The following is a 20,295-nucleotide window of genomic DNA, read 5'->3' as shown; positions in this document are numbered from 1 at the left end:
GAATCATGAATCTTTAGAGATATATAAGTAGTTTGTTTGCTTGCTTGTAATGGTAGTTGCATGACCATATTGTTATATGCACAGGCAAACGCACTGGCATTGTGTTTTTATCAATAGAATGTCCTTTTTAGTTTAAGACAACAAAGGCTTAATCTATGTACATGTTTCTTTGGTTGTGTGTAAATAAAATCACACCTAACCATTACCTACTCATCGATATTTTATGCCATATTGACTAACATATGTAAGGTTAACCTTTTTGTTTCAGACTCTGAATTCTATGAGGTGCTATGGCACATTTATTTGGGAAATGATTATTCTGTAAATTATTTTTTTAATTCATTTTTCTCTTTGTGACTATTTTCAAGACATTTCAAAATAAAAGTTAATATAAAATTAACTTATAAATCTAAATATAATTTGGATCCTTTAGACTTTATTCATAACAATTTCTAGCAAATAAATGTCATCTGTTTTGGGGGGAAATTAATAAACAAATTTTCCTTGAACTGTTTAACCATCTTAGATCTGCAGTTTCTACTTATATTTCTAATTTTGTGTGATGAAGTACAGGTTGCAGAAGAGGGCGCCATTGATTCCAATTATTTGTGTGTAAATGTATGTGACCAACGCTTGTCTTACAGGTCCTTAAGAATTTATGAGTTCCTTTTACATGACTGATTTCAGTGGACTTTGTTCATGTAACTATGTCACCAATCTGCGGAATGTGTTTATCAGTTATTGATGCACATAATATACTAGTTAAATTATAACCTTCAATAGTATCCATGTGGTACCTTGTTGCATGACATAAAGCATAATTCTTCACCACGCTTTTGTGTTATTTCAATCATTTGTGTTATTTCAGTCATATTGCTAAGGAAAATAAAAGTATGATACAAAAGCAGAGAACATTAAGCAGTATGTGAGATTTGTTCAGTAATGTATTTTTAAAGACTGTGCATTCAGTTGAACTAGTTTGAGTCTTGCAGGGGAAGGGATTGTATCTACTCACTGCCTGTGTTGATGTAATAGACCTCTGCAGGGCTTTGCAAGATGGTGAACTGCTGGCTCTGTGTTTTATTAGGGTCATCCTGGGATATATATTCTTCTGCCAATGTTGCTATTAGTCACAGCTCTGGTGGTTGCAACCCTTCCTGTGATAGACCTGCAGTCAGGCTGCATCCTGATCTTTGTGCTGTTTCGATGAAGGACTGGGCTCCCTGAAATCTTTCTGTGAGGATAGGGAGATTGGGCATGTGGAGACTTGGAAATGCAATTGTATGTGTGATCCAGCCTTGTGCTATATTGCCAAATAGAAAGTTCACTGGCCTCGCTTTGGGATTTTGTCTCTCCTGCACAACAGTCCTTTAAATTCCCTAAAGGCAGCCAGGTTCTTCTCAGATTATAATGTTCACGTGCAAAAGTGATCTTGTCATTAACCTGACACAACACATTTGTATAGCATAGATTAAATGAACATTTTGCTATAGGTGAATGTCGTATTTTTAAAAAGTAATTGGCAGTTTACCTTCTCCATAGGTTTCAAAAACAGATGACAGCTCACAGCTTTTTCACAGCTGATAAAGTTTTCTAGTTTTATAACACTAGCAGAAACGATAGTGATAGTTTTCTTGGAGTTGGATTCAAATGAACACAGAAAACGATGAGTATGGCATATCGAATGTTTACTTTTAAGTAAAAATATGGAACCCCTTTTTAGAATGGAAAAAAATAGTGCTGAGTTAAGATGGCTTTGGAGGTGGCCGTGTACCGGCATAAATTTCAGTGTGAAGACATAAACTTTTACCATCTCTGAACAACCTCACCCACCAGTATCATTGCTGCAGTGTAAATGAAAGCATTGGAGCCATAATAGAATACTTCCTTTGTTATAACAATCGGCACGCCTCTTGCTTTATAGATTGTGCATTAGATAACTTATGTTTTTTCCCCCCAAGTAGAACTCTCATATTTGAGCAAGGCGCAAGAACAGATTTAGTTTGTAATCTCCCTGAGTGACAAAAAGATCTGAAAATTGATGGAAAATGAACTTAGATGAGGTAAATAAGAAACAAAACATTTTGGCTAAACTCTTAAAGCATATAAATGGATCACACTGCATTAAGAGGAAATACCCCACACATAGGCCAATTCATTTTTACAATGACATAAGTACTATGTGGGAATATTAACACTGTGCTGTCTATGAAGGCCTGCTTTTTGTAAACTATAAACTAGGGATCGATAGCCTACTCGAGTATCGACACATCTGATCCATTTGAGATTCAATCCTTTCAAAGAAATATCTATTCAATGTGTTTATTTTTAACAAAATTGAATGTTTACCTTATAATCTCATTTTACCCTCGCCCCTGGTTTTGAGACGCCGTATTCAGGAGCATTCTGTCTGGTGATATAAGATGTTAAAATATTTTATTAGTATAGTGGATATGAGGAACAACAATATAATTAAACATGGTTGAACAATTGCATGGTTTTATGATCATCTAATTAAGTAGGAAAAGAGTGTGTGTGAATGCATGCATGCACAAATGACAAAATATCAACATTTTATGTAGACAAGAAGACATTTTAAAGTATTGGTGTCAGCAGTGGTATTTGAATACTAGCGTTGGTACTACTTAGTATCAGACCAAAAAGGAAATCAATAGTATCATCCAATCTTACTATAAATGTAACCAGCAGAACTGTTCATTATTGTTCATGGTGGCAGTATGTTTAAAAAGAAAACAGTGGGCTAATGTACACTGGTTTGGAGGCCTGTATGATGTTTGTATAACTGTGTAACTAGTTCCATCAAATCTAGTCTATATATCTGCCAAGCTCAGAATACATTTTTGAGCAGTATGAAGTATATTAAATTTTAATTTAGATGTATTGATCGATAGATATATGCATATAAGAGAACAATATATTGATCTTGATGAAAGTAGACATTGCTAATTTTATTGAGCATTTATTCAGACATGGCACTTAATCAGAGCAAAGGACATAGAATTCTATCAAGCTCTGCATAAGACTGCACTTCTTTAAGTGATGGAGGACACACAAATCTGTTTTGCATGTTCTGCACAACTTCCCATAAAGCCATAAAGGCACAACAAGGTTTTAGTCTTGTGACTGGGGGTTGCTGAGCTTTGGTCCACCAAAGGGTGATGGATGCTGTGGTAGTCACTGCGTGCTGGGTGGGTAGGGGCTGTACCAGATGTAGTAGTGAGGAGGTGGAGCAAATACCCGGAGCAGATACAGGATTCCTGATGTACTTTGCCAGAGGCTCTTTCAGTTTCTGTACACTCTATTGCTGCATCTTTTGCTTTTATATATATATATATATATATATATATATATATATATATATATATATATATATATGTGTGTGTGTGTGTGTGTGTGTGTGTGTTTCAGTCTAGATATGGCCCAGGAAATTGTATCACTTCTTGACTTTGGCATGTTCTGTCACATCATATTATGGCACTTAACAGGGATTACCGAGATATTCAGAACTGCAGAGGTACTCATAAACAGGCCTACACATAAACCTCAACTGTCAACTTGTCAACCTGAAAAGATAGAGAGTCAGACAAACACAAATGAACACAAACATATAGGATGGACACATGAATTCCTTCAGCGCTTTTATCATTTGCACAAAAAAATATGCATGTCCTAATATCCTAACTCTGCTGACTGAGTCAAGGTGACCACTGATTTGTTGTTTAGCTCTTATTTCAGATAGGACCTTGTTCAGTGAGCTGGTGCCAGCTCTGACTCTCCAACCTGTCCCATGAGCTGAAAGGAGCTGCCAGTGTTGTATGGTCCTCCGCAAGAGAGTCCAACAGGCCATGTGAACTGCACTACACCTGAGTGATCAGAACTGATCTGGGTACTTTGAAGCTTTGTTATGGCTGATCTGATGGGTGGGAACCACATGGAGCCTAGGCCAGTTTACTACAACAGCAGACCACACTGTTCTCAGCTGGGCCAGTTTATAGTCTCTGGGAAATATGCTCACAGTCTGGGTTCACCAGTTAGTTGCCTTAAGATCACTTTCAATTCTTTTAGGATTTCTGCCACACAAGCTTTGAACTGAGTATGCTTAAGCAAAAGTTCCAGTTCTTTGAGGGTTGGAGATGGTAATCTGCTTTTCTTGGTCCATAAATATGCAATGATGCTTGGGAACTGGGAAGGCAACTGACTCCTGAATTTGTTCATCAATGAGCAAGGAAGGGTGAATCTGATCCTATAATAGCCTCACTATTCCTTAGCTGTTATGTGTACATTACATACAGAGCAATCATCAGTATTAGTGGCTCCAAAGCCATGACTCCACAAATCATTGTAGGTCCAATAGTTTAGGGCCACTTTATCAGTTGGCAACAGACATTATGGGTTACCTGCATTATTTGACTTTCTCCAAATATCCAGATGTAGGGAAAAAGAGAAAATATGACTTGGAAGGAAAAAAAAAACATGCTGTGCTATATGGTTCTATATCATGATGTGATTTATATGTTAGCCTTGGAAATAATTGAATATAAGTGGTTTAAAATAGCAATCTGCCATTGATTCTAGCTTTATGAGATTTGAATTACAAAGCTTTTGTTGAGACTGCCTCACTGATGGACTTGTTCAATTTCATTGTAATTTCTGAGTCTGTACTTTTGTGGTATTTAGCAACAGCCCTGTTGCTAAATGTCCATGTAGCCTTTGGTGAGATTTTGGTGTTGGTGAGATTTGACTTACAACAATAGCTTCTCTGTGCTCTGGCATATATTTTCATGAATACTGTTCCTCTTGCACATTACATATTGGTAGTATCTGTGTCTGATGCATCTGCAATTCAGGTACTAACTGTTTGGTCTTTTTGGATCTGTAATTGTCTCATAATGCTTTGAAAATTCCTGCATAAAAGAGTTTGAGATTGTCAGACCTCCTTTATAGCTGAGTTAGACAGGTGCTTTATCATGTATTGAATTACATAATAAAGGACTCTAAGTCCTTTCTCATGTGGATTCATTATTCAGTCCAACCTCTCTACATTTCTCTGTCTATGTATATTTAGAGCCAGAAAAACATATAAGACCATGTTGTTACATTTCACTTGAAATGTGATTAACCCTGTAATTGTCCAGCAAAAACAAACAAACAAACAAACAAAATCTATATATCTATGGGCTGTGGAATGTTGGCCCTAATTTTTGTGTAGATGAGCATTTGCTTACGTAGTATTTGTGAATATTTGTGTTTAAACTTTGTATGTAAACCTACATGCTACATGGGTGCATGACACTCACTCATTGTTTATCCTTTACCTGCAAAAAACAGGCGAGAGAGATCAATGAGATGAAGGCCTACAAGCAATAAACAAATTATAGTTGGGTCAGTAGCAACTGCAACTTTTAATGAGCAGACAATAGCAATTGCATCTTTCTTCTTCTTCTTCTTTTTTTTTTTTGATAGTTGGGAATGGTGGTAAAACTAAATTTCAAAAAAATAAATAAATAAAAATACGTACATGGGTATACTCAGTGGCATAGATTTCATTTCAACTTTAGGGGACACACACCTCCAAACCTAACATATTATATTATTAGTTTGAGCAGTAATTACTAACGCACCCTCCCCCACCCCCCACCCAAAAAACCACGCAAAACTATGCCTATAGGTTTGCTTAAATTCTGATCACCAGAGAAACACAAAAATATACATCGCAGTGAAATGCTTGCAGGAGCATTGAGGAAAGTATAGCAACACTGCCTCATGCTGTTAAATTAATATTGTAAATTTACAGCATTTATTACAGCAATAAAAACAATATATCAAATGTTATATTACGTTCAAAAGGCAGTATAATGCTGTTAACTCATCACCCTATAAATAATCAGTTTTATCCTGTTTTAAGGCCTGCTCTAAAAAGTCTTCCCCACAGGTTCCAGTAACAGATAATCCCTTGGCCCTTTTGATAAATTATCAACGCCTAATAGAGATAGATGTGGATTTAGGATTAATGCAGAATTGACTATAAAGTCTATTTTCGCGTATCTGCCTATCTCGCTGTTTGTTTTAGTTAAGCATTTCTAAGCAAATCTTTTTTGTTTGTTTGTTTACGATACACAACTGTTTGGATGATGTGTTTCAATTGCTTAAAAATATTTTAAAGTGTCAGGCGTGTGAATTCAGTCCAGATCCGAGACTGTTAGGGTTTGTGCTGATTTATTTTCTGTCGGCGGAGCGACAACCTGAGAGACGAATGTAACCCTCCCCTTTAATTTCCTTCTTCTGAAGCGTCTATCTGTGAAACTGTTCCCAGGAGGATAGAGAGGGAATACGCGCTAACCACCACTTTCCGCTGGAATAATGGCGGCGCCGCTCCGGCGGGACACTTTACCTGAAAATTGGACCTACGGGGTGTGTCGAGATGGCAGGGTGTTTTTCATAGAGTGAGTGTAGACTATGTGTTGTCCACTTCAAAGTGGAAACATCGCCCATATTCCGTGTGTACATGTTTGAGGCATTTACATCGCTAACAGGTGGTTTGTTTTCCTGCCAGCGATGAAAAACGCACCACTACTTGGCTTCACCCACGGACCGGTGAGCCTGTTAATTCTGGACATATGATACGTTCAGGTATGTCCAAATGAAAAAGTCTGGTAATTGTGTTTTGTCGAACTAGTTTAGCGTTAGTATCGTCTTGGTCGGCTTTAGGTAAGGCATAACGAAACAAAAGTTTTTTTGGTTTTTTTTGGGGTTTTTTTTTAACGTACGCCTTTCTGTCCCCTACGCTAGATCTGCCAAAAGGCTGGGAGGAGGGTTTCACTAAGGAAGGAGCGAGTTTCTTTATAGAGTAAGTGAACTTGGCTTGCACTGGTCTATCTCCGATATGAGATGCCTGTCACCTTATTCTTCGCAACACGGCTTACCTCAACGTTAATAGGAGGGCTAGTTGTGGGTCAGATTGTTTCGCTCGTCATTAGAGATGGAACATGGAGTAGGCTAAACGATTTCTCTCATTGACAGAAGCTAATTCTAGAGTACTTTAAATTCTGTTCCAGTGGCGTGCACACCCATTTGATTCCATCGTTTAGGTTTATTACAATGCAAGCGTCACGCGATTTTCAGTGTTTATATAATCTATGTATTTTGCCTATGTAAACTCCAGTTTCATAATTTTGTAATCTATAGGTTGCTTATGATTCTTGCTATCAAGGTCATTTATAGGCTACTTGGTGTTTGACTAATTCAGTACTAAATGGTAAATAATGTTTGGTGATCTGGTCTTCAATTGGTTTGTTTTCAGTGCATCTTTCAGTACATCATGAAGGTGAAGTTTTCTCTTAGATTATTCATAAATATGTGAATGAAATGAGACCCAGAATATTCATATAACTTGAATTGCACATTTACTAATTGTGCATTGAATAGATGGGTCTTTCCACCTGCAGTGCAACTTTCTTATAAAAGATTCTATCAATGTTGTTTATTATGGACACACTATATGCTCGTATTGCACTGTGCTGCTTTACTTTGAGTTCTGTGTGTGTGTGTGTGTGTTTGTATTTGCTCCTGTGTTTTAAGACCTTACATCTCTTGGTGTACCACAGATGGTTTTCATCTTCTTTAGATCACAGAGAATGCTCAAATCCCTTGGACAAATGAGCAAAAAATATTGCAGGAATGTCTGTTTGGTGGCCTGGGATCTTAATTTTTCCTTTATTTGAGGCATTAACTGAACCCTGTGCTATAGACCAGTTGTTTAATAGAGAGGTGTTGGCCTTAAAAGAGTCAGTTTATGTGTAGATAGCTTAGGAAGACCTGTGGGAAGTATTCTTTAACCCAAATGTAGATTGTTAATGGAGTGCTATTCCCATATATAGTCCTGGAGACCTTGTTCACATAAAGGTATACATAGGATATTGTTTATACTTTGAATAGTCGTGCTCCTCTTGTTGGTCAAACAAAAACATCCTGTTACACAAGGTAGTTGTTTGAGTCAACACTACTAGAGCAGGTGAATAGAGATGTGGGTGCAGTGGTGCTAAAAGTGATTGCCTTGTTTATCCTTTATCTGGTTGCAAGCACTCTATGCTGGCTGGTGCCTGTTCGACTGACTTGACTGGCTTCATTGGGCTGACAGGCTATTCTGCTCTTTGGACAAGTCGCACAGAGAGAGAGAATTCTGAGCTGCAACCACTTTGGTCATGATATGACTTGTACTGTTTAAGGATTTGATGTTGACAATTAAACTGTTGAAGGTTTTAGATTTAGATCACTGATTACAGAATAATTAGATGAAAAAGAAAATACACTCTGTAAATTATAGTGAAGTTTCAACTGTACTAAATGTAGTAAATTATTTTATAATTTTGATATTGTGCGATTGGTTTTGTGAGCTTTGAGGGAGAGATCTTTTGGCTTTCAGAAAGAAGTGGTGGCTGAATAATTGAATAAGTCTCTACTGAAAATCCAAAGATAAAAATTAGTTAACTTTATGTAGTATCTTAAATAAAATATAACAAAGAAACTAAGACAATTTCAGTGATTATCTACATTTTAAACAATGCATATGATCCAAATTTTTATGAAAAGGAAACCAGCTTGAGACATATACTTAATTTACAAACATGCCCTGAACAAGATCAAAAATGAAATTTAATGTATATAAATACAAGTATACAAAGATACAAACAAAGCATATAGTTACACAGGTTTAGTCCTAGAAGCATGCATATCATGTATTATTGGTTAAATGAATTGATCTAATGTGCTGTCATTTGCATTTTGTCAACGCTTAAAGCTTAAATTGCTAATTGACTGTTGGTAACAGTAAATGAATGCAAAAATTCATTGACTCATTATGATTGTGGACAACATCAGTGTAGGTATACTTTAGGCCTAACTGAAATAATATATTGGTCCAAAGGTCATTTATGTGCAAAATAACTTAGGCAATGGTTAACTCAAGTGAGAAGAATAGAAGGGGAAACATGTTGCTTGGCTATGTCATGTAACGCTAACCACAGAAGCAGGTCAGGTATGGTAGAAGTGGTTTTAATGAGAGAAAGGCATTGTTCAATCAGCAAGCACATCCCAAGAAACAGAATCACATTGTAGATGGCCACATTAATCTTTGAAACAGAGCAAACTGCAATTAATAAATAAATGATCTGTTCTGGAATGTTGATATATTGTACACCTCTCTATTGGTTCATTTGCGCCAATGTCATAATAAATTCACCCACTCAACTGTATACTGTCTAACACTAGGGAAGAAAACCACAGAGTCATCCTCTGGTTTAGTTAATAATTAACTAGAATTGGCATCAAAGGGGAATTGTTTTCTTCACTGGGGAATACAGAAATGAACATTTTGTGGTGCATTAGTGTAGTTCGAATTTTAAGATATAGAAAACATTTTATCTGCTTTTCTGTGAAATCAGATGATGCAAGATAAACTTCTGAAATCTTTATGATTTCTAAATAACTTTGTCTTATTGCCTGTTTGAGGGAGAGTGCGAGTGAGAAAGGGGAACACAAAGAGATGGCGAGAGACAACAAAAAGAGAAGTACATGTGAACCTTTTACTGTGTGTGCAGTGCTTGAGGATATCCTTGAAATGAGCAGCGTCTTCCTAGGTGAGGTGCTTCCTGCTGCTGATGTTCCTCCTCTTTCAGAAGAGAATTCATTGTAGCTGAAAGAGGATTAAAGAATGAGGTGGATTTGTTTAGAGGAATATTAGAAACTCAGGATTTTGTGTAATAGTCAGACTGAACCGCAGTGTAAATTGAGGTATCATATTTTTAGTCTTCAGGAATTCCAGCTGTCCCAGGTCCTGCTATGATGTCTGTACAATTTGACTGTGGAACCAAGCCAAATACTGCAAAGGAAGAAAGCAGCAAATGCAGCTTTGTTGTGTGATAAAAACAAACAAACCAAGTTTGTGCTTGAAACAGACTCCTACCATGGCTCTGTATTTAATTGTTCAGTCTAAGACAGATATATATAGTTTTCTTGGTGCTGTCAGGAAATTTGTTCAATGTATGGATTCTTTGCTCTTTATGGATTTTTATTGGATTTTTACTGAGATTTGAGCTTTGTGAGCAGCTCTCACTGATTCACTGTTTGGACCCCCTTGCATGGTCTGAATTTTGGGTCAACTTCAGGCCGTGTTCTGCTGTGAGCACCTAGATTGGGAGTGTTTCTGTTAACACAATCATTATCTCACCATTAGGTTTAAGGTTTTCTTCTAAATGGCAACAGCTCTCTTTGTGGGTCATTCTAATGCATTGACAGGAGAAGCAAGCATTAGAAGTCAGAAGAATGGTTTGAACTAATTATATACCCCAACCCACTTTTGATAGTGTAGCAATTAGCAGCAGCAGTCTCTTAGGTGATGTCCAGATTGTCCAGGGTACTGACATCCAATCCTGTTACTAAGCAACAATGCTCAAAGTCATTTTAGACATCATCCTGGCAAGGGGTTTGGACAATAACAGCACAAACTCCAACTGGAAAGTTTATGCTAATAACTTATATCAACATCTGTTCTTTCAGTGGCTTGAAATAGTGGTCAACCGATTAATTAGTCAGCAGATTAAATGCCATTTTGAAATAATTGAGATTGTTTTCCTGGCATTGGCTGAAGGTTTATAACAAAGCTTAGATTTTTGATTTCCTCTGGATATTTTATTTAGTTGATATATTTTTAAAAAATGTTAAATAAGTACACTTCAGATAGTGCGCTGATCAGATCTACTTAAGCAAGTAGAAAATACAGACAGTAACAGTGTTAAATTAATGTTCGTTTAAGTTCAGAAAATGTGTGTCTCATTTGTTATTATTTTTAAATGGTTGTATAAAACGATATAATAATTGATGATAAACAAACAAAACAACAATAACAATGTTATATCGACCACCAGCCTCCCTGCTCTTTAAATATCAGCATTTGCATTAGGCATATTGATTGACCACTAGCTTTGTTCATTTTGCATATTATGAAAGTGGAGAATAAAGCATACCATCCCATATGTGAAACATACTGGTGTGCACATGTTAGCAAAACTGGCTCACTTGTTTTTACTGGTCATGTTTGGCAGTAACAGGAGCTAGATAAAATCAGAAGTAAACAGAAGTATTTTAATTGCCTGGTTCCACTCAAACATCTCCAGACTCATCCGATGGTGCTTCACTTTGCAGTAAGACGGTGACCCCAGCCATGCTGCTAAAGCAACCATGAAGTTTGTGAGGGCTGAAAGTGTATAGTTCATCACTGGCCCAGTCGTTCACCTCACTAGAATCATGTTGAACATGAATTGGGATGAATTAGGGCAAAAAGGGCACAGTAAAAGTGGAACAGAAAAATGGCTGTATTACAAGTCTGCCAGAGTTACCCAGCATATTGTAAGGTCTTTGGCTACCTGGCTAGAATGTTTTTTTTGTTTTTTTTTGTTTTTTACAACAAAGGGTTTGGTAAATGGCTATGCTTAAAAAGGGCTAAAGCAATTTTATTTAAAAAATCATGTTTGTTTGTTTGTTTGTTTTTTTTTTGTGATCATATGCGTGTGCTGGAGATATGATCCATAACAATAAAATTGGTCACTCTTCAAAATTCCTAGACTGCAGTGTATATCAGTAAAGAGGTAATACATGTTTACATTTAATACATGAGGAGTCTTCACTATATTAATATCCACTGCTGAGCCCCTGATGTGTTGTGGCTCAATAGTGCTGTATTATTTTGCTTAGCTGGATCATGTTAATGCCATGATTAATCAAAACATGACATTGGTCAGGATACTCTCACCATACAATTTAAAAAGATTAACAAACAATCAATTGTGCACGCTTAATACAAAGTATTTTTATACTAATACGGTCAGCAGTTTCCTCACAAGTACAGCACTCAACCATCACCACCCCTCTGTTCAAAAGCTAGGCCAGTTACAGCCAGTCTGAGAGAATGAAATAATCTGAAATGTACATTATGCTGTATTTGATAGTAGTGCATCTTAATCATTGCAGCTAACTTCTAAGAGCGCTGCATGCATATTTATGCGTGCCCTGGCCTCTGTGGGCTGTGAGTGGGAGAAATCCACTGAGTACTATTGTCTGTTCATTTCATTTCATAAGCAAAGTCTCAGTAGCTGGATTTTACTTGATTGCTACCATATAGGGAGTATGAGAGCTGTGTAAGAGACTTTGTTCCCATTTTTCTGAATGCTATAATAAAGGCCTCGTAAATCAGAGCTGTTATACTCCACATATTAAAACATTTATACAATCTAAATTTTAGATATTGTGTTGAGCACAAATATTAAAATAATTTGTAATTACTTGTCTCTATTTTCACAGTATATACCCTGAGAACAGGACACACATCAGTATCCTGGGAAAGAAATCTGGATTTTTCTTGTTTTTTAGCCTACAAGGCCACATGTGTTTAATAGCATTTATGAAGTGCAAGTGAGTGTCTCAATACAGCAGATTTATGGGGTTTGTGTTTCTTTTACAGGACATGGCAGCTTCAACTTGTGATTGAAGCTAAACTGATTTTTCCCACTGTCAGAATAGTCTTGATTTCCCTTTATCCTGGGGTTATGCTGCCAAACAAGACACGAACACTTGGCAAGCACATGCTGAAATAAATATGAGATATTTCTTTTTCCATCGCCTGTAAGGTCACTAGCTTTTCAGCTATTTTAGCTGTGTTTTGGCCTGCTAATACAGTTGATCTATTACTGTCAGAGCTGTCCAAACCCTAAGATTACTTGCTTTAGAGATAAGACTGTTATGGGAGTTTTCTTGCCCTCTTCATTTTCTTTCATCCATTCAGCATTTCTTATTCTCAAAGGATGGTAAATAGCCTTGTTCTGTTTCAAAGTGAGTCCCCTTCACCTCACTACCAATAGCTGTCGCCTTCTCAATCTTTTGCACAATATTTTGCCCCCAAATCCAGACCTTTATAGACATTTCTGTGTATGCTTCCTCTTGCTGTTACCACCTGTGAGAATGGGACACAAAGAAAGCATTATACCACATGCTCCACACACATGCTCACATTATTCTTCCCTGTATTGGAAAGCCTGAAAAATCTGCTGAGCAAAGATGAATATGTGGTCCTTTTCCATGCATATACATGACTGGAACACTTATGGTCGTCTATGTGGTTATCCAGAAACATTCTAAGTACTCCATGCCTGGTGCTGATGGTGAATACTGACTGATGCTGCAAGTGGATGATGTATTAAAAGCATAATGTCATTTTAGCATTTTCATAATGTGTGACAATATGTAGTTATTCAGAGGTTTGCTTCAACACTGGTGCGGTGTACCAGTAAATCAGTAGTGTAGTAGTACATTATGGAAAAAATGCTATATGTATGTATATGTAAAAAATTCACTGTCTTTACCAAAATAAAAAAAAAATATTGAAGATGTAAAAATCACATCGAATAAATAAAAGAGTTAAACAGATAATAATAGAATAATAGTAGATAATAATAGAATGCTAGAATAAAGAAAATATGTATATGGGACATATATCCAACAGCTACTAGTTAGGATGCAATAGTTTTAACAGCAATTTTAGACACTGCTGTATGTCGTTTACAGGATCTCTTTAGTTGGTTAATGAAACATTAATTTGGTCAGTGTTTATAGAAGGACTGATACTGGCAATATGCTAAGAAAAGCATATATATTGCGATAGCACTAACGTACTGTCATATTGGCCACCCCTAACTGTGAGCTGTATTGTGCTGTGATGCACTCAGCTCTGCCTGGAAATGGAGACACAAAGGAAGGGATTGAAAGGCGGATAAAGTTGGTGGCTAATGTCACGCTGCGGGACAGCAGGAGGTGGTGGCTCCATCCCCCCTGTGAGCAGGCACTATACACCCCCATTCCCCCACCCCACCCCCCAGATTCCTGCATTGGCATCTGAGTGCAGAGTCAGAGGATCGAGTGTCCTGTTCTGGCACTGTGGGGTGGCCTCAGAGCAAGAGAAGGGAGGAGAGCGCTGAGCACTGCTGGGGGCAGGTTCAGAGGTGGAGAGTCTGTAAAAATGGGCAACTGCTGCAAGTACAGCTGCGAAGCAAATCAGGGTCAAGAGGTGGTCACTGTCAGACGCAAGTTTGCTACGCCATGGGGGTACAATGCTTGCCGCAATACAGACAGGTACTTGTCTTTACCACTTCAACTACAAAAATAGCTGATAGCTGAATATTGTTTTTTTAGCGTAGTGCTGTGCGAAGGCTTTTTTACTTTTGCCTTTTGTGAGCTGAATATGACTGAATGCATTGCAGTGTTGCAATTGTGGTGTGTCCACATCGGTGTAAATGTACGTGTACAGTATCCTTTTCAGTGTGAGAAAATCCTGGGACAAAAATATGCAGGATTGATCTCATTTTAGCTGCATACAGGGGAAGTGCTCCTTGCCTTAGAAGCACATTCAGCAGTTTCTCAACCCTGCACTGTGAGGGGGGGCGCAAGAGGCTGGCCCACTCAGTGGCTTAGTGGACGCTGGCCCTTTAACAACAGGACCCACTAAGCGAAAAAGAGAGAGCGTGGAATATATCTTGATGCAGTGAATAAAGGTACTCTTACTTAATGTTTAAGAAACATTACAGTACTCAATAGAATTTAAGCGGGACAGTGAGTGTTTATTGCTGAAGTTGCACTTGTTGTTCCCCATTTGGTTAGTTATATATTCTGATCTACAAAAAGACTGTTTAGATTGGACTTCAGATGTCAGTCCTATATGTGTCATGTGCTGTCCATAATCTGGAGGCAACACAGAAATTCTCATTGGCAAAGACAGCAGGATCTTTCCTGATGGTCTGATTGACAGGTTGAGTGTCAGACCATGTGGCAGAGTCATGTGCTGGAGATTATTATGAGGTGTTCAATATTACTACATGTCCTGTAACTCAGAAACTGTCTTGTGGCAGGATGGGTATGCAGCTTGTGCAGTAGTATTTGGCTTCCCATATATATAAAATTGTTGTTTTGTTACACAGGTAAAATAAACCTTTTAGGGATTAGTAACAAAACATGACCAAATTCTAAGGAAAACAGGAACAGGAACTCTGTATAGTCCTAGATGCTGCTGGATAGCCTCACTCTGTTTGATCACTGCATTTGCAAAGCCTCACTTATTTGAAATTTACTTCTAAGTGATGGTTCAGATTCAGAAGTTACCTATGCGAAAATAGCTCGTATTCTTTGTATTGGCTAAGCTTTAATGCTTGGATGCCAAACATTTAAATCAGAACAGAAGACCGGAGGAAGAGAGGCACACATCCCACATGCAGCATGCCTTGTTGTCATTTGTCTGCAATGTTTTATATGTCTTGGAATTCCAGTAAATAGTGGTCAAGTTAGACACACCTGCTGTTGTATGCTCACACCTGTTGTTAAAATGCTGATAAGCCTCTCGTCAGCAATCCAGCCCAGCCCATGCTGTTGAGTGGAATGGGTTGCCTATACGATAGTGTGTTGCATTACCTTATTCAGTGGCGGCTTGCTTATGTGAGTCTTCTCAAACACAGTGGCAAGATGTATGGGATGTAACATAGCCATCGATACTGTCATAGTTCAACACACAACCTACATGATTGTAATTAGTGATGTAATCGTTCTAGTTCAGCAAACCTTTGGTTCGGCTCACAGTGTATGTGATGTGAACCTTGATGTTTTTTTTTTTGTTGTTGTTGTTTTTTTGTGTTTCACTAAGTGAGAAACTGCTGTGTTCAGTCACACAGCACAATTCTGTTTCAAATAGACAGACTTTTAAAGCCAACATATTTTAAATACCAACAAAACAAATGCTACACTACTTTGAATGTAGTACAATAGGTCCATTTGAACCATAATTGCTGAATTAAATAATTCTATTTTCTAACTTATTTATCTGACTAGCCTGACTGAGATTGATACCTAAAGCAGCAGCTTGTCAGATTGTTTCTCTGAAACAATAAGTGAAGCACAGCTTTGGTGCAACCTGGATATGCTAAACAGAGTAAATGTTTACCAAGCATGTGGCATGAAATCTTGTGACTTTAATGTAGGCAATCATTACCCATTCACGGTGGCTCACAGTGGGGGTTTTAATCATCTACTAATGTGATCTTTCATTTCTCACTTCTTTCAGTAGCTCAGCACCCTGACATGTGGTATGGTCCATACTTAATTAAATGAAGTGTTTTAGTTTCAAATTAATCATAATAAAAAGCCAAACCAATTACATTTTACTATTTTAAATGAGGTAAAACATTTTTTATAGGTTTTTGCAATATTAGTTCAGGAAAACATTTTATATCTTATATCTAATGCATAGTGTTTACCATTAAGTTCTGCTCTGGTTTCCTATTCTGCATAAAATTTCAACCAGTTTTGTATAGCAACATCTAAATCCAAATGTACTGGCATTAAAAAAAAGTCAAAGGCCTTCAAAAATATGGTTTGGCACCATTTTCTTTTTTCAGGTTTATTTAATGTATTAGTTTCTGAGAGCTCAAGAAACATGTTAATATTAGTTAATATGCTTAGTTAATATCCTTAATATCCAGTGTTCATGAGATAGCGGTGGAACCTTGTACGGGTTTCTAGAATCCACTGCTTTGTTAAAAGCCACATGTTGTTGCTTTAATATTTACATTTATGGCATTTAGCTGATGCTTTTATCCAAAGCGACTAACAATCATGGCTGAGTACAACTTTGAGCAATTGAGGGTTAAGGGTCTTGCTCAGGGTCCCAACAGTGGTAACTTGGAAGTGGAGGGGATTGAACTGGCACCCTTACAATCACAAGTTGAAAACCACTGAGCTACCAGTGCCCAACCCACTGCTTTAAGGGTAATGAACATCTGAAGCATGGGCTTAGGGCCCATTAGAGTCATGTAAACCTGCACTCCTGTGTTGGTTTAATAGCGCCCGGTCACAGGTGATTTATCCTGCTTGTAGGAGATGTTTGTTTAGCAGACTGCAGGGCAGCAGTAGTGCTTCTCTTAACTGAAGGAAACACTCACAAAGGGATTCCCTGCCCTGTATTTATGAGCCCTGTTGTTCGACAGATGTTTACAAATTAACAAAGTAAAGTTGAAAGACTGGAAGACATTCAACACAATGATCCCAGTCATCTGGACCTATTGTGTGGGTCACTCCTTATATTCTGGGATCTTAAAATGCAAGAATGTATTTTGTAGAATAAATTATTTGTGCCATACATGGTATTTGGGGATTGTGTGTGTGTGTGTGTGTGTGTGTGTCAGTGGCTTGTATGTGCTCTATGTCTCAACATGTGTGGGTAACCTACACATTGCTACTATTCTCGTCACCCTTGCTCATGTTGTGTCTGTTTTCCATGTACCACCATCTGCAGTAGTGGAAGACTGACTTGGGATGTGAAGGCTGCTGTGAACATGGTTCAAAATATTTTGTAACTTCCAAACATTAATGCTCACTTACCTAAAGTTTTGCATTTAGGACAAACATTTCAACATTCGCAAAAACATAACCATTTTGAGTTATGCCTGTGTGTTGACTGCTTGACTGACCTAGCCATAGAAAGCTATGCAAAAATATATGAGTGATTTTGTTGTTATATTGTCAGTGGTGGACAGTAACAAAGCATTTTTTTTTTCAAGCATGTGTACTATTTACATTTTTTGCAGACCTTTTAGTTATTTTAGTTATTCCAATACATTTAAAATGATATATTTAACATTTTGGAGCAAAAGCCATAGAAGGCTTCTTAACAGAAATTGTTTATAAATTAATACAATGGGATTTTTGCACTTTACCCAATATATTATATCCTTTATTATAATTTGGGTGTTATGTATTGTTTTACCAAGGTCTTGTCAGTTTTGAGATCGGTTTATGTTATATAATAGTTTGCATAAACAATTTATATGTGCATTTACATTACACTGGGTACAGGACATTTGTACAGTGTGTCCACTGATATCAGAGGACATTCATGATGCCGCTAGTAATTCACTGCAAAATGTATGGAAACCTAATAGCTATAGAGTTAGTACACTTCATGAAGTGACTTGGTGTATGTGCTGGTTGACAGTGGACAAATCAGTGAATAAATAATTTCAGTATCAGTATATATTACAGTGAGTGATGTCAGGAAATAACTTATAGTATATTACTGAGAGTGATCTAAGATACGAGACCTTTGTCATTGTACCCAGTGTGGGAAGAGTTTTGCATTATCAAAATTACCTGGTATGCCAAAGCGTACAATCTGCAGTGAAACTGGAGTCTCATTAGGAACTAAGAGCTTTGTTCACAAAATGTGTGGGACCTTTTTGTTTATTCTTTATGCTTGTTTATATGGAAACAACATTGAGCCACATCCAATTTTCTGAAAAATGAACAACAGAGAGTTAATGAGAGTAGAAGTAAAGGTATGTAAATTAGGCCTGATCAGTTTCATTTAAGGCACGTGTAATTCCAGTGTGAATCCTGAGACTGTTCAGTAAAGCTGTCCACAGAGCTCCAATAATGTGACTTATTACTCAGGTTAAAGTTAGGGATAATTAATGAATGATTATTGTCATGTTAATTATAATGGTTAATCCTAAACTGAAATTCCAGCAGTGAAATATGCAGATGCACAGACAAAAGAGGAGGATTATGCTTTGATCTTATTAGTAATAATCAGCAATCATTGTTGCTTCCTGATTTCCATACTTTTGTATTACGCACTATCTACAGTCTTCAGAGCAAAGGACATCATTTGTATTCCCAGCCTTATGGACAATTCATTACTAGCATTGGCTGAAGCAAGCTAAGGCTCCTAGGTTTCAATAGTGTATTAATAGTAAGAAGTCGTCACTAGAGACATGGAGTAAAATATCTGGTTCATTGAGACCCCTGAGACAGAGACAATAAAAACTAGTAAAAAGTGCACCCTCCCCCCTACCCACTCAACAGTTTACAGTATACAATTACCAGTTGGTTTATTAGAAATGTTTGTTTATTTATTTGTTTGTCTATGTTTTTATTTCATTTATTTAAGTGCTAGTCATCCTCTAAATCTTAATTAATGGTTCATTTCCAAACATAGAGTCCATGTTGGCTGGGTGTTTTTGGGTGGCGCAGCATTCTCCACCTGACCGTGACATTGACGTGCACAAAAGCCAGCAAGACTGCTGTGCCAGTGCAACAGCCACTACCATGCTCCTGCTGATTCAGTGACACTGCTGTGCTCATAATGGTCTGCGACACACATAACATCCAGCCACAGTGGTCCTGTGCTCAGAAACTGACCAGTGAAGAGTAGAATTTAGAAGGGCTTATAAATTGTTTGTAGCAACAGATGAGCTACAGTTTGGATTTGTACACATATATACATCTTTTAGATAGATGCATCTAATAAAGTGCTCAGTGAGTGTAGTGTGGAAACCCTGGCGAACATTAACTGAATATTAAGTTATTTGATCATAATTTATGCCATGCCTGTAAGAAATGGGTGCAAACTGAAACGTAAATTAGCAGTGTGACTAATACACTTATTAACTGTTTGGTGTTTCCAACAATGTAATGTTCAGTTGACTTATGTATTGTAACTTTATGAGCATGTGGTTGTAAGTGTTTTTAACTAGAAGTATTATAGAAAAAGTATTAGGAGCACACCAATGTTGAAAAATTGCTTTTGATAAAAATGGTTTGCATAGTTAAGTCCTAGGTTACAGACACTCATATCCATGAACATGTAAGTTTAAACACTACCGATTGAAGGTGTTGCTGTGGTTGTTGCCCTAGCTCAGTTAGTATTTCTAATGCTATGTGGCTTTTCAAAATAAACTGTTAGTATATATAAATATAACTAGTGATTATAGTACAAATCTTGTCCCCTTCAGTACATGCATAGTGGATGTACAGTACAGAGGGCTATGACCACCTGCAGTTGTTGTGTGTGAATGTTTTTCTGAAGTTTTATATACACTGTGATAGTGTTAATATTTATATATAACGATAGTTAAAAATCAGTTCAGCTCTTATCAAGTAATGATTTTATGGTCTGAGGAGAGAATCGCACAGATGAGGATTTTTTTGTGGTGGTTCTTATTGTTTTATTTAGCTCTGGGCCTAGAACTGTAGGATTCAAGCTTGATTCAGTACTCCCAGGATCTTCTGATGAAATATAACAATCTACAGAATTCCGAAAGTTGATCCAGTTACTAAATTTCTTAATGCTGGTAGTTCGCCTTCAGTATCTCAGTATCCCAGTATCCCAAAAGGCAATGTAATACC

General features: G+C 37.3%; 1 protein-coding gene across 11 annotated transcripts in view; it reads left to right on the top strand.

Annotated features, from left to right (window-relative positions):
* The first annotated feature begins 6,338 nt into the window (after nt 1–6,338).
* The window catches only part of plekha7a (pleckstrin homology domain containing, family A member 7a), a 75,747-nt gene continuing 61,790 nt past the window's right edge, over nt 6,339–20,295 (top strand). For 8 of the 11 annotated variants that reach the window (XM_081715546.1, XM_081715533.1, XM_081715539.1 and 5 more), the window contains exons 1-3: nt 6,340–6,464; nt 6,575–6,651; nt 6,811–6,868. In XM_081715546.1, the coding sequence (XP_081571672.1) occupies nt 6,382–6,464; nt 6,575–6,651; nt 6,811–6,868 (218 nt within the window). In that variant the 5' untranslated portion in view covers nt 6,340–6,381. Of the gene's footprint in view, nt 6,465–6,574; nt 6,652–6,810; nt 6,869–13,966; nt 14,200–14,599; nt 14,619–20,295 lie in introns of those variants that run through there. The other 3 variants (XM_027008779.3, XM_081715541.1, XM_081715540.1) reach the window with 3 other exon arrangements.

The sequence above is a fragment of the Electrophorus electricus genome, chromosome 6 (assembly GCF_041902795.1).
Source record: "Electrophorus electricus isolate QZ-2024a chromosome 6, ASM4190279v1, whole genome shotgun sequence".
In the NCBI taxonomy this organism is placed as follows: Eukaryota; Metazoa; Chordata; class Actinopteri; order Gymnotiformes; family Gymnotidae; genus Electrophorus; species Electrophorus electricus.
This window is presented reverse-complemented; position numbering and strand designations above follow the sequence as displayed.